Source organism: Notothenia rossii, assembly GCF_949606895.1.
Source record: "Notothenia rossii genome assembly, chromosome: 4".
Taxonomy (NCBI): Eukaryota; Metazoa; Chordata; class Actinopteri; order Perciformes; family Nototheniidae; genus Notothenia; species Notothenia rossii.
Window position 1 is genome coordinate 37,911,317 of NC_136902.1, and position 16,017 is coordinate 37,927,333.

General features: G+C 41.2%; 1 protein-coding gene across 1 annotated transcript in view; it reads right to left on the minus strand.

Moving 5' to 3' along the window:
* Positions 1–1,349: 1,349 nt before the first annotated feature.
* Positions 1,350–16,017, minus strand: part of ntsr1 (neurotensin receptor 1 (high affinity)) — a 106,299-nt gene continuing 91,631 nt past the window's right edge. Inside the window, exon 4 of the mRNA XM_079676978.1 lies at positions 1,350–2,529. Coding sequence (XP_079533104.1) covers positions 2,274–2,529 — 256 coding nt within the window. The 3' untranslated portion in view covers positions 1,350–2,273. The remainder of the gene's footprint in view (positions 2,530–16,017) is intronic.

Below are 16,017 nucleotides of genomic sequence, written 5' to 3' on the forward strand. Positions count from 1 at the left end.
GAAGCAATTCTTTGATTCCAGAAGGTTCCAGATTGTTAAACATCTTGATGTGGCCCCTAAAGCCCCTGTCACACTGTCCCGAAATGGACACCCGATGGACACACGATTAAGGAAATGTTCAAATTCGGCTCTGATCGTAACATCGGGCCATTCGTGAGGGCATCTTAAGCCATCGTATGACCGCCGGTGGAGTTTCTCAGGCTCCGGCAGCAACTTCGTGAGTGGCAACTTCGTAAGGCACTCGTGAGGGCATCTTGTCAAATCGTGAGGGCATCTTGTTATCATCGGTGCCATCGGGCATTCGCCCTCACTCTGATCGGGGCAAATGCCCGATGGCACCGATGATAACACGATGCTCTCATGATGGCCTTACGAAGGGAAAAATTGACACACGAATTCAACACGAAAATGAACCTTCGCAAGGTCCTTCTGCAATTTTTTGGCATGCCAAAGATTTTTCCACCGCTCACGAAGTTGCTGCCGGAGCCATAAGAAACTCCACCGGCGGTCATACGATGGCTTAAGATTCCCTCACGAATGTCCCGATGTTGTTACGATCAGAGCTGAATTTGAACTTTTCCTTTATCGTGTGTCCATCGGGTTGTTTTATTGCACAACAAAATCATGTAAACATATTATGTAAATAACCCAATTTGTGTTCTGTGAAACTGAAAAGGATATAATATATTATTTTGAAGGCGAGTTGACAGGAGGTTGTTGTTGCTATGGAAACAACATTACGGAGAAAACTTAATATCTTCTACATATAAAGACAGATAAAGTAAAGAACAAAGTCTGAAAATATCAGTACAGTATCATAGTACTTTAACATAATCGTTTTTGTTACTTTCGTTGCAGTTGTATGTCTTAAATGTAATGTAAATGTTGCCTTCGTGTGTGGTTTGGGGCCATCTCCGTGCGAAATTCACAATTCCATATTCTTGTGTCCATCGGGTGTCAATTTCGGGACAGTGTGACAGGGGCTTTAAGGAAACTTTGTATATCCCAGATCTCTCATGGCCCCTAATTGCTCAAGCAGCATCTTGTGGGGGTGGGGGTCGGGGTTATGAGAATGACACTCAGATTCTGTTCAAGTGCTCCTTTCTTTGCCCCTGCAGACTCAACTGTTTGTTTCAAGTGACCATGCTTTTGTTGTGCATTGCATCAATAATCCACAACATGTGTTCAAAATGGTCAAAAATAATGAATTACAGCAACAACTGCTCTCTCTGCGCACTTGCTTCCCATTTTTAGATGAATACAGAAAACCATAATCAGAAATTATCGTAATATTTGTATGATTTACAAAGTCTGTGGACATCCATATTTTAGAGTCTGATCTGAGCTACAGAGTGTATCTACAGATGCTCACCAAAAGTACCACAAATTATGTTAGGATCAGAACTTTGTTACGGGTGTACAAGGAGTGGACCCAAAAGCACGAAGGCAGGCACAGGATTCAAGTACAATAAAAAGTCTTTACTTGAAAAAGCAGAAACAGTACAAAAATATATAGCCTACAATAAAGAATCTACACTAATTTTTACCTAACTAATAAATACTTCTACTGTATCTTACCTTACTATAACTAAATCTAAGGACAATGACTATTACTTAGATGCAAATAGGATAACGCTGGAGAGTTTGGCAAAAGACACAAGACAAGCTGGCAACAAAGAAAGGAAGACAGGACACTATATACAAGAGAGAAGTGGGCACAGCTGCAAACAATCAGGGGCGGGGCAGACACTGATGATGGCGGGAAAAGGAACCAGGAACGAGACAAGGTGAATACAAAATAAAACAGGAAGTGGAACATAAATAAGTAAACTAACAAAAAACATTTAACACAGTTGCCAATGCACAACAAACTTTTGTAATAGTGAAAGTATTGGAACATGCAATTTTTTTGTGAAAAATACTAAATTGAAACAACAACATAGTAGAGTACACTGCAAACTGTACAACACCAAACAAATGTAAAGGATGATCCAGTAAAAACGTGTACTGTACACATTAAAAAGATGCTCTTTATGTCCACTGGTCCTTCCTTTTTGCTGTCTTCCATTGTCATATTTACTTTTTCTCTTTGCCCAATATTATGTTAAACAAATATACACACAACAACAGTAACACACAATCTGTAATAAAATCACAGCGGTCTCAGGGATCAGCCTGTGCCAATCGTTTCCAAACTTATTTGATTCAGTTGAACGTATATTCACAAAGGACCAGTGGATGGGTTTATAGAAGTGTATTCATTTTCAGCCCAATCAGTATGACGTCTCTTTGATGATGTTGGTGGAGAGGGTGTGGTTGCTGGAGATACTGATGGAGTGGCGGGTTAAGGGATGAGGGTGCATCCTGGGAGTTTGGCGGCAGGGCACGCAGAAGTAGCGCAGCGTGGAGAAGAAGATCTGCCGGTAGGTGGCCGACACCAGGTTGTAGAGGATCGGATTGACGGCCGAGCTGACGTAGAACAGGATGTTGGTCAGCATGTAGAAATAGTGGTAGAAGTCATACAAGTCACTGAGAGGAAAGAGAAGACAGAAAACCATATGTAAATATGTGGCATGTTGAACCCCAATGCTTTCTTACATGATTTTGTATGTGCACTTGTTTGAAGACTTTTGAAATGAACTTGAATTCAAAATTGAGTACTATAAACGTTAACTAGTTCCTTTTAATCTGTATCAACTGCATTTTGAGCTAACTAAAGGGGCCCTGTTATGCAAATGTTCAGGTCGATATTAGTATATTTTGCCTCTACTGGGACATGTCTCCATGCTTTAAGGTTCAAAAAGCTCTTTATTTTTCTCACATTGCCTGTGCTGCAGCACCTCTTTTCACCTTCTGTCCAGTCTGCTCTGATTGGTTAGCTAGACGGCTCTGTCGTGTTGGAAAAAAGTACATAGAGATGTACTGCCCTTACCCTATCACGTGCGATGTGTTGGAGCGTTAGCCAACAGAAGCACATATGTTACTGTTACATAGTGATGTCACTACGTTTTAGGTATAACAAAGGAGTCCAATGGAGGTTGGGGGGGAGTGTTTGGAAGAGAAACTCTGGAACACAGGGATGTAAGCCTTTGCAGACCATTCCCATGCATAACAGCTAACATAACACACTACAGGAAAGGGAACACCCCCAAAAAGCATGAAAGGAACTCTGTCAGAGTTAACTTTCACACTGTATATAAAAACATACGAGCTGCTTTAATCCAGGCCACCATTTAAAGTTGGTCATATGTAAATTCCTGCCCTGAAGCACAATCAACACATAGGGTGACTGTAAAAAAAAATGCTGTGTAATGAGATTAGAGAATAACAGCTTTATTCTCCTGGGAAGTTAATTAAAACAAAAAATTTGGTGGAGAATCAACTGTCGTAGAAGATTTGTTCAGCCAACCAGAGAGAGTGATGACTGCTGAAAATGTATTCATCTAACACAATAATCTTTTATCTGGAAGTCACTGCTCATTTCAGGCTCTGCTGGTCCACTACTAGACATACTCTCAAAATCATTAAAGTCCATGTAATGTCCAAAATAAAAGTTATTCTGTGTTAATAAATCGCTTCATCACTTTCCACTGTTTCATTTGACATATCAACATCAATGATTCTTTCCATAAATACCCCCCAAATAACATGAAATGTGTGCCACTTTCCCGTGTTATTCCGCTCCGGTAGCGAAAAGCTTGCCAGCCATTAACCCAGCTGTGTGACGTCACACGTGGCAAACACCAGCCTCGTCTGGATTGTTTGTTTTGTATCCTTCCGCTATTTTCGCTCAACATATGTGTAACCGGACCTCGCTAAACTTTTTTTATCTAACAATTCATGATGGGGAAGCGATGTGTAGTTGTCAGCTGTGAATGTTTCCTGATTGCTATAAACATTGATCATGGGTGCTGGAAGATTGTGCACAAAACTCGGGTCAGAATTAAGTTACTACAGGTGTTATGCCAGCTTGAGCTAAATGTCACCAGAGTACAGTGAACTTGCCTAGTGACTGAAATATATAAAAGTTGAAGTGAAATAAGTAAGGCCAAAAATGAATTACGTCTGAATATCTTTATTATTTTTACCACTTTTAATTATTTGTGGGCTCGCACATATACCAAAATAGACTAATGTACACTGCAATAAAGATAAAATGTTACAAGTGAAAAATTAACAAAAGAACCCTTTTTTATTTATCAAACAGTAAATTAATACAATCTTACAAATTTGTGATTTGGAAAATGTTGTTATATTTACATGTTTCTTTGGAAAAATAATATTGTAAATGATGTACTTTGTAAATTATTTACATCATGCGAAACCATTTTAACCAGTTCAGCTGCATGATTTATGTCAAATTACAGATTTGGCCATTGAAATCCCTGATAGCGGCCTCCCGGCTCAGGGTAAGTCTTCCGTATCTCGGTTACAGCACATGCAGCGGGACTCTGATTTTTGGGCCGAGTAGGCCTACACCCCAGCACCAACGTACAAACTGTCGATAAGCTGTATATCGATACTTCCTAATGAAAAAAAAGTATACAGATTATAAATATATTTGGAGAAAAATAAAATGTTATGTAGTAGCCTACTATTATGTAGCAATGGTTACCAATTGGCTTATAACATGATATTTGTATTTTACTTGTACAAAATAAATATGAGGTTATACATGACTGCTTGACAGAATCATAGACCTCTTATATATTTCCTCACATGTGTAGTTGTTTCTTTTCTCAAGCATACATTGAACTTGCATACACAGAAAAAATAAAAGCCAAGCTGTTTTTGACTGCTTGAAAGAGTTTAATGGTATCTTTAAAAGTGTACCATATCTGTAGCGACTAAAAGTATTATATGAAAGCAAAGCTGCAATAGGCAGTTGGGTCAATCAATATTTACTTACTGGTGTAGTGGGCCATCAACTGCTCTGTGTTGTTGTTTGTATTGAAGATACGCTATTTTCAGTGTCCAAACACTGAGACAGCCTTCTCTAAAGCCTGGGTGGCTAATAATGCACCTTGGTTTCTCGTCGGTGTCTTCTATCTGGCAGAGTCCTGCACGGGTCTGATTTTCAAGACCCGCTCCCGCCCCGCACCCGTGACGTGCAGTACCGAACCCGCCCCGCTACCCGCACATATTGCCAATTAGTCCCGCAACCCGACCCGACCCGCCGGCACATGATCCGCAACCCGACCCGAACCCGCATATATATAAGCAGTGACAACGTGCAATTATTAACACACGCAGTTGCATATTTGGCTCAAAAAGCCTGGGATGTTGTTTATTTTCTCCATCTAGGATGACACCAAAAGCCTCCCAGACGTTGGATTTTGCTCTTGAGGAAGAGTTATTGAAAATGCTGTATTCTCCGCTATAGAGAGCTTCACCTCAGCCATTCAGAATGTGGTGCGCTCAGCAGCAGATAGATGCACTGCAGAGGTTATGATTATGCTCGGTACCGCGGAGGAGAGGTCTGAGGATTTAAACATTAAACTAAATTATTATTGTTTAAATATATTTATTATGCAACACCCGCAACCGGACCCGCATCATCTTTGTTTTACCCAGAAGTGAACCCGGAAAAAAGCGTTTGAAAAAATACCACCCGCAAATCACCTTTTTTGCGGGTCACCCGTCGGGTACCCGCGGATACCCGACCCGATGCAGGACTCTGCTATCTGGTCAGTAGGTTGCAAACTGTCTATTTGTTCCATCACCTGCCAGATCTCTCTGCAGCATACACATTCATCTGCAGTGGGCATGCTTTCACAGCATTGACATGTACACCTGAATATTGAACATAACATTAAAAAACAAAACAATATCTGCCGGACGTGTGAGGAACAGATGACAAATTAAGATCGACATTTAGTGCAGGTCAAACTAAATAAAACAGAATTTACCATTCAGTATTGCCGACTCGAGTCTCGCCGGCTGCGGAATCCGCTTCTCTTTCACAAGTTTCTGCCTCGTTGTTCGATTGCTGGGCAGGAGGCTCGTACTTATAAGGCAAAATGCCTTGAAGTGAAAGGCTAGCTGGTTCACTCTCTACTTCTGTAACTGAATCCAGATAACCCACTGAATCTGAGCTTGAATGATCGCTGTCGCTGTCGCTGTCTGAAGTTATCGCGTTGCTTGCCATTTGGACTGATTTGATCAAATGGCAATGTTTGCCACGTGTGACGTCACCGCTCGTTCGGGAGTGATCGGGGGCGTACTCGGCAAACTTCGGAACCAACATCGGTTTTTAACGTATATGTCATTTAATTATGACGAAACTTTAAAAAAAATTATTTATTTTTATTCTGGTGATATCTAAACTACATGTTAAAAAACACCTGTGTTAGATGCATTACATGGCCTTTAAGAGTAAAATGTCTCCAGGTTTGCAGTGCAGGCTTCCCACTATTTTCTTGTGTATTCATGGTGTAAAAAATATAGGGAAATGATGGGAAGAAGAAACATTTTCTCCGCTGGAAGTGCATTTGGCAGGCATTTTACTGTTTCCAATGCAAAATATATTTAATTATATGCAATTACATGTATTTGCTCTGCCATACACAAGTGAGGTTTTTAACTAAGTGTTGTGACTGTCCCTATAACTGCAGTCAGAGAGGAGAAGGGAGAGGAAGCTACACAGAGAGGAGCATTATGGATATGAAGATTATATAAGACAGGATGACAAATGGGAAAACAAACTTAAATGGAATACAAATTACATCCTCTAAAGTTTGCAGATATTATATTTCTCCATTCATGTTTGGGACACATTTGTGCCTCAGACTGCAGGTTTCCCATGGCAGCAGTTGACAGACACTTGCAAATCATTGTTCATTGGATTCATGCTTTAGTGGTGTGTTACTTAGAGGAGCATGTAATAATGATATATCCTATGAATGTTGATAAAAGGAAGTGACTTTCCCTTTTTCTAAAAAGCCCACCAGCATTAACTATCAACCATTCATAATGAGCTGCCTGTTCCTTTCAGCATTTTGGGGGAAGTCTTAGGCCCCGACCCCACGAGGACACATACGGCTAAACGCATAGGATTAACGCAAACGCAAAAATATCTTCCGTCCACACGCAATATTCACCGGATAGTGTCTGTCCACACGAGACAGCTCCGTTTAGCTCCAACCGCTGGAGAAGCCGCAGTACATATGCAGGAGCCTGTACGTGGAGCTGTAACTTCCTCCACAAAAGCAGCGAAGAAGCATGGTTGTCATGGTTGCCTTTCTGTTTATTCTCCGCGGTGGGGGCCGAGGGAACCGGGCAGAGTTTTTCAGCAGTCAACGTGTATTATAGTTTAAATCTTCCGGACAAAATTATAAAAGTGCCGGTTAAAGGTCTTCTTTGTTATTTATTGATCTTTTAAAAAAAGTAAATAACGAATCTATATAATATAATAATAAAATACCACGGAGCCTCTCTTTTTCCTCCCTCTCTTCTGACATCGTCAGTGTCTGTCTCATGCAGCAGCTGATCCAGTAATGAGTGACCCGGCCGACAGTAAAAATAAACATATTTATAACAACAACAAAAAAAGGGTAGCAAAAACACTGACCCTGTCTTGCATTGACATTTTTAAATATATGATTCATATCCAACATGTATTGGATTCTGCCTTTCCCAGTGGTACTCCCCCATAGGTGTAATTTTAGTGATGGCAAATGACCAGAAGGGTGATTTTGTAAACAGCAACAGGTAGGGCTACATGGGACTTAAAGATTAACAATGTAAGCCCCCCGCTGTTTAACAGTCTGTGTTGCCTTTGGAGATGAACTGATATAATGAACATTATGAAGGGCCCACTCACTCCCTCAGTCTGTCAGACCCAAAAATTCCATCCTGCCATTGAACACTAATGTGTGCAACACTAACATTGTATGAAAAAAAAATTCTAAAGCATATAGTATTGCCAAATAGGTTGATAAGACGAAAAAGGCTTCCGGTATGAATGATAAACAGTTTATACTGATACAAAAAATGTGCATTTTAGTTGCAGCAGAGACGATTCCAAATGGACATGACACACATACTTAGAGATATAAAGTAGTAGTTATGCAACTCTTTGTGGTACATTTTTGTCTATCTTTAGAACCTTCAAGTAACTTAGTGTCTTGATCTTTTTGTACTAATATGCTGTCTGCGGTTGTGTAGCTCCTTTTTTATCTGTATTCCTACTCTCAGAGGTCTTTCTGTGTCACATGTTCTAGCTGTTTTGGCCGAGGGGCCCTTAAAACCTTGGGCACTGGGCACAGTCACCGTTCAGTAATCAATCCATGCTCTCGCTGGATTATATAGTATTTCATTATGTGCACATCCAAAGTAGGATGATTGGATAATAAACAGGGGGATATGTAACACAGCTTGATACACACAGATAATAGACTCTTGAGTGAAATCAAAGGGTTATAGGTCATAACACATCAATGACCTCACACAGTGGAGATACTCCCACGCAATATCTCAGTTACTAGAATCTGGGGTATTGATCTATTCCGCTCATGCAATGGACAAGGGCCGTTGAAGCGTGCAGAAAGTCAATGCAGTGTGTGTATGTCTGCATACAGGGACACCATTAAAGATGAATGAGGGAAGGATTGGAAGGGACAAGAGGGATGGTTGATCTTTTTGTTATATATACTCAGGTAATTATGCGGTTTCTGCTCCTGTAATGGAGGATGACTAATGGAGATGGTGTTGCCAGTCTTTTCTCCAGTAGAATTTGATAGGAATCTCTCAAACTGCTCAGATTTTTCATTATAATTACACACGACATAGGACAATCTGTAGACCTCAGGTGCAGCATTTTTCAAAACCGATGATTCTGTGACTCATGCACATCAGTCAGGTTCCTCTTGTGGTAGATTCACAAATGACACGCCTCGCTGCCATGGGTTTATCAGAGCGGAATGCTATTTCCAGGCAAGAAAAGCAAAAATATTTCACCGGTCGTGACTGCTAGCAATCCCTGTGATGCTTCGCTTGGTGATTCTTTAAAGAAAATAAGCTTAATTATGCAATACGCCCCCCAAAAACGATTTTTTAATTCTTTTTATTATTTAGGCATTGCACCACTGATTTGGGAAAATGGAGCCCTGTGTTTGTCTTGTCTTAAAAACAAGCTCTCCACTGAACTAGGTGCCTATTAAATTGAGGACAGAAAAACTTCTAAGAGAAAGAAAGAAAATCAGCAAATGAACAGTGGACTCAGACAGACCTCACAGAAATTGTGAGTCCACAAACACCTTGACACCTAACACCTTGTTAGGTGGTGGTGACACGTACTATATTCAAAAACGATGGTTCGGAACCAAGAAACAAGGCTAATGGAAGGTCAATTCCAGTCCTTTGTCATGGTGGACAAACATTTCGAAGGTCAACGATGAAAAAACATTTAAATCAGAGTCAGGCAAGCAGAACAGAAAACATTTATAATCTGGATGTCCTTCCAACTGATGTATGACTGAACCACCTTTTTTTTATTGTTGCCTATTACCAGGAAGAATATGAATATTTTGATTACTAAAAGAACACTCGAGTGCAGGCTATTTCAACAAGTGAATAATAATGATTGATTTTGGCCTTTGAATCGGATTGGCTCCATAATTTGTTTTCTTATTCCCTGGCACATGCTGCACCCTTGCGCCAAGTTCCATGTAAATCAGGCAAGTGTATTTTCTGTAATCCTAACATTTGAAAAAGGAACAGCTACTCATATTTATAGAACCATTGTCTGATGGCAACTTGATTGGACTCCTTTGTTTACTTCCGTAACATTGTAACATCAATGTGTAACACTTGCACTTCTGTAGGCTAGCGCTCCAATATTGTATGTAAGGGGCGGGACATTTCCGACATCTCTAAGCAGTGGACCAATCACAACAGAGCTGGTCAGCTAACCAATCATAGCAGAATGGGCTCTGGTTTCAGACAGAGGGTGAAAAAAGGTGCTGCAGCACAGGCAGTATGAGAAAAATAAAGAGCTTTTTGAACCTTAAAGCATGTAAAATGACACAGTAGAGGCACTAAATATAAACCTGAGAATAAGCAGAATATGTCCCCTTTAACACAATCATGCACAAGCAAGCTCTTTTGGAGCTCAAAAGATGCACATTTTCAAAGTGTCTCACAGTGTTGTTTAAGGCCAAACAGAGATCCCTTGCTAATTCCTTGCAAATATTTCAACCCAGTCTCATGGCAATTCGTGTTATAGTCACGAAATGTAATCTATTGATTCGTGTTCACCAACACGATCTTCCCATTTTTTTCGTGTCACACAGAACGATTTTCAAAGCAATGTATTTCTATTGGTAGTATGTTTCGTGCCTGCAGCACGTCTTTTTGTCCGGTCGGGTCTTGGAAGACCGGAAGCTGTGTGGTTCATAAAAACATTTTCTTACTCAATATCAAGCCACGATTATTGTTTATATTTTAAATTGTATAATGTCAGACTTTTCATGCCGTCCGTCAGGGGCGGACTGGGACTACAAATCAGCCCGGGACTCTCGACCGGCCCACTTCGGTACCGCCGGCCCACCGCGGTGCTAATGACTTACCGCAGAGGTAGACATTAAGGGTAAAATGCCACTGGCATTATATTATCACTGGCCCCACCATTGTAACCACTGGCCCGGAGCATTCGTCCAAAATGAAATCGACTAATAATGAAGAAAATTAACACATTTGTTGCAATAGTAATGTAGGCACAAACTACAATACTACTTGTACTATTTGAATCATCAGTTCTTCCTCATATTCCTCAATTTTTCATATTTGGTTTATTAAAATAATGATATTGTGGTCATTGTTAAAAAATGTCTGCTATTATTATGAGTATTATTATTTGTATAATGCACCTTCTGCCTTCCTGTCATTAGGAGTTAGAAATGTAATGGCTATGTAATTGATTTGATTAGAACCTTCATTATCCTAAACTGCTGGGACATTTCGCCAATACCTTTATATTGTCTACTCTTCACTTACTAGTCAGCATAGGTCGGCATTGATGTACAGAGCCGACAGAAAACCTTGTTTATATTGGCATCATATTGAGAGGTGCAGCCAGTGACGCGTCCTAAACCAGGAAGTAAGCTGCTGGTTCCCTCGACAAAAAGCAATGGGATTTCTCGAAAGGGTTTTGGAAAATAACTGGAAATAAGGTCTGTGGAAAACAAACCTGTTTGATAAATGCACGTTTTGTTCAGCCGGATAATCTCCACATGTCTACCCTACTTTTATAATGTTCAAATCATAAATCTAATCGATAGATTATAAAAGGGTTTTAGGACGCGTCACTGCACCACTAGAAGCCAACTCCATCGATCAAGCTGGCTGAAATTTTCTCTCCCTCTTCTTCTCACGCTCCCTGTCACTCTCCTTTAAGTCCTCCGGTAACTTTCTTTTATTTGAAGATTGTTTTTTGCCCGGCGCTTGGCCGGTTACCGCTGGTATTAAAAACATTTTGGCGAATGGTTAGGTGGCGCGATAGTCTGTAGTGAAGGAGCGCGCTCCCGCTAACGGGAGCCTGCTCGCGCTGCGCTCCGCAGCAAACAGCTGTTTCCTTTTCACCCAACAACGACATCCGACTCACGGAACTCTATGTTGTAGCGTTGATAAACGAAACAATTTAACTAAATTGCTAGTCAAAATACCAATACCACAGGACAATTCTTTTAAAGCAATATTTTTAGTGGCCCGAGCGGGCAAGTGGAAAGTACGTTATGCTGGCCCGGGGTGCCTGAATACTTCTTCCGGGCCAGCGGGCCATTTATAATGTCGATCCCTGCCGGTTACTGGCCGGCCCACATCGTCCGACCGGCCCACTTCAGTACCGGCCCATCGGGATTCGTCCCGAACGTCCCGATGGCCAGTCCGCCCCTGCCGTCCGTGAGGAAAATAAATGGGGCTCAAAATACTGAATTCTATATAACACACTGTTATTTACTCAATAATAGCACAAAATTATCCTTGTTATTTATTGTTTAATTATATAATGTCGGGCTTTTTTGCCGTCTGCCAGGAACTGAATTTCAAAATAAAGTCATTAATAATATTATGTATGCAATTATTTTTTCTATTAACTAGAGCGCCGGGTCATGTTATGACTGTCTTTTCTATGTTGCTGTGGGGTTTTTCCATCGGTTTGGGCTTTAAAATATCAAAACAGTAATAAGTAATTAGCCAATAATAAGCCTTATCAGCCATAACTATCAACATAATTGCACTGCCAGGCAACAGCTAGGGTTCATGTTCATTTACAAACCCTTCAACTAGAACTATAGGCTACTTACGTAAACCCAGTTCTAAGAGTAACATGAAGTGAGATGTCTCACTATGGGATGCGCCTCAACGCGTATGCAAACAGAAGCATCAATCTCATTACGCCAATCCTGATTGGCTGGTGATGTTGACGTCTACGTCAGGAAATCAACCCACCCTATAAGTAGCTTGCGCTACGACGCAGTGTCATTCAAAATAAGCACCTCTTCTCGCTTCGCCTTAGCAAGAAAGGGCCGTCTGGTGAGACATCTCACTTCATGTTACTTTGAGAACTGGGGTTACGTAAGTAACCTATATTTCTCATTCATAACACTCCGTTCGATGTCTCACTATGGGATATTGAAACTCCCGTATTGCTAGACATGCTTATCTCGAAAATCACCAAAACAACCAGAACTTAACAGGTAGAACCCTGTCTCAACACGGGGCCCAGCACTGCGCGGGCCACACTTAGAGCAGAGACATCTAGCCTGTAAAAGCGGAGAAAAGTGAGCGGTGAGGACCAGCTCGCTGCTACACACATGTCTTGGATGGAAACACCCTTGAACAAAGCCCAGGATGTAGCCAGTCCACGAGTAGAATGAGCACGCAGGCCCATTGGTGCCTGCAAACCCTGACTTGTATAAGCCAGAGCAATCGCTTCCACAATCCAGTGGGAGAGCCGTTGCCTGATAACGGGCTTGCCCTTCTGAGGGTTAGCCCAGGATATAAAGAGTTGGTCATTGCAACGAAACTCTTTTGACCTGTCCATATACAGATGTAGCACTTAATTTCAGACAGTTTGAAACGCGAGGGCCGTGATTGGTACGTGATCTGCCCTCGCTCAAGGGAAAACCTCCAGCTTGACTTGAGACCGCACCCGTGATAAATAAATGTAATTATAATGAAGCCAGCTGCAATGGATCATTGATCCACCAGGGAGTGCAGTGGGGTTCCACAGTGGAGCTCATGTGAAATAAAGTCAGATACTGTACAGTACAATGGATGTACAGCGGAATTTAATGTTGTTTAGTCTAAAAAACGAACGGGAGGAAATGCAGCCCGGCTCTCGATTTTTAATCCTAATTTAATCATCATCTTCACCACGATCATTTATGTTTATGTTTGCCGAATTGACATGAAATCACTGACAAATATGAATATACTGTATTCAACTTCATTAAAACGTTATTAACGTGCCTAAACTCAGTAATTATACGATCATGTTCTGATAATTATGACGCAATAGCCCCGCCTCTCCCCACCTCTGCTGCTCACCCCCGCGTCAAAGTAAACTGCACACTGAATTCAGATTATTTATCTTTCTCTCGATATGGACATAAACGCGAGTGAAATCTAATCTGACAGGACGGAGACACGCAGCTCTGCTCACCTGCAGCTCCTCCCGCTGTGATGCAGCGGGGAACGGAGTAAAACACACACTTCTAGTCAGATCATCACCCTTAGCTATTTTAATTACCTCTCGAACTACCCAAACTAGTTATACATTTTTATTTTTACTGTCGGCCAGGTCACTCATTACTGGATCAGCTGCTGCATGAGACAGACACTGACGCTGTCCAAAGAGAGGGAGGAAAAAGAGAGGCTCCGTGTATTGTATTATTATATAGAGTCGTTATTCATTTGTTTTAAAGCTCAATAAATAACAAAGAAGACCTTTGACCGGCACTTTTTATAATTTTGTCCGGAAGATTTCAACTTTAATACACGTTGACCTCTGCCCCATGGATGTATAATAAGAACTGGATACAGCGTGGGAGGCGGGGCCTCATTCATTCCTATGAGAGTTGCTTGGTTATGGCTAGAAAGGATCCGTCTAGTGTAAAACTCTCGCGATAGTTTGCAAGTCACGTGGCTGAATGTTTACGTTTGGCAGGCATCCTTTCAGTTACGATCGTTAACATCAGTGGGCCACAGCAAATGATGGTGAGAAGCTAAACTATCTATTAATTATGTCAATGACAAGGAGTGTGATTGTTGAAATAGGGTGTTAGCGGTCTTGCTGTTCAAAGAAGAATGACAACACTGTAGATCACCAACACTATGGTTTATTTTTTATTCACAGGCAAGTCAACGTTGTCGCAGTAAAAGTCCCATAGCTCCTGGTGCAATACAATGTTCCCTTTCAGTATTTTACTATTATGTCTGATGTTTCTCTATTAATATTACTGCTGCATTAATGTGTATGTTGCATATTACTGCTGTAGGTGTGTTTCCGAGCCGCTCCAACGAGAGTTACAACGAGAACGTGACGTCATATTTACACAAGATGGATCCTTTCTAGCATAACCGAGTTGCTTGGCGCATGATGATAAAATGGCCCAACTTTTGAGAGAGCGAAACGTCACAGATTACCCGGCATGCCTGAGAAGTACCCGTATGTGCGCTCATAGCGCATGCGCAACTTTAACCAAAATGCAAATAATTATTGCGCTGTATATATATATATATATATATATATATATATATATATATATATACAGTGCAATAAGCTTCTTGGTGCAATAAGTAGCTACAGGGACGTTAATCTAACATTGGTAATATTAACTTTATTTAATACAACATTTACGGTACAAGATTTAATCATACAGCCCATGTAGTATAATATTTTACAAATGAGGAATTACAGCAAACATGTGCAATATATCCATTATTACAGCTCCGTGGGATGGCAGTGAGACGATATGGGTCCGTTGTTATTGTGCATCCATGGGTAAAGATAAACGCATTTATTGCTGAACCTGCTGAACACGTAACATGAACGTGCCGGGCGGCGCGGTCCCGTGGGTTAGATGCGCGTTCATAATGCAGAGGGATATAACTCTCAGAATAACGTTATTAGCACATTTTTTCAACTTGAGGAACGAATGTTTTTTATTAGGGCTATACAAGTATTCATACTGGGTGTTTTATTTAGTTTAAAAAAAATTATCCAACGATTTACAGACCATTCTTTCCCCATGTAAATCAATGGGGAAAAGTGTTTCCGGGCCCAGCAACCTAAAGGAAGTGTAGTACCGCCGTTTGGCCACGACGAATATTCTACTCAGAGTCCGGCGCACTTCCTGGGGGCTTGCTCGGCCCCCACCGCGGAGAATAAACAGAAGGGTAACCATGACTACCATGCTTCTTCGCTAATGTTATGCCACTGGTTCGTGGTCAGGCCTGGGAACCGACGGGAGACACTGGACTCAAGTGTCTGCTCACATTGAGGGGAAGGGGCATTTCCCCTTTGCTCCCGCTCCAGTTTTTGATTCTGACCATGTTCTCATAGGTTTCAAATGGCAACATGGCCATGAACATATCCCGCTATTAGAATGCAATTTTTAAAAACATAGGGTGCTACATAACACACTTTCAGGAAAAGTCACGGACTGGGAGACTTTAATATTTTATTGAAAAAAGTTACATTGCACACACACCACATCACACAAATTGACCCGATTGGCGGTTCTAGTGTTAAATAAACTCACTAATTAATGAAACCAGTTCAATACGCATTATTCTTATCATTCTTTATGAGCGCAGAAAGTCTTAAAATCAGACGGCAGGCAGTTACAGATGTGTGTGTGTGTGTGCCCATCCCCCCATGTGAATCACACGTAGCTCTGATCACCTATGATAAATGGGCCACACCTAATCGCTGGCTATTCAGCCACAGAGCTCCCTCTATGCAAATAAAACTGTAGACGGTGTGAAAGCAGTGAGGCCTGTGAAGACAACATT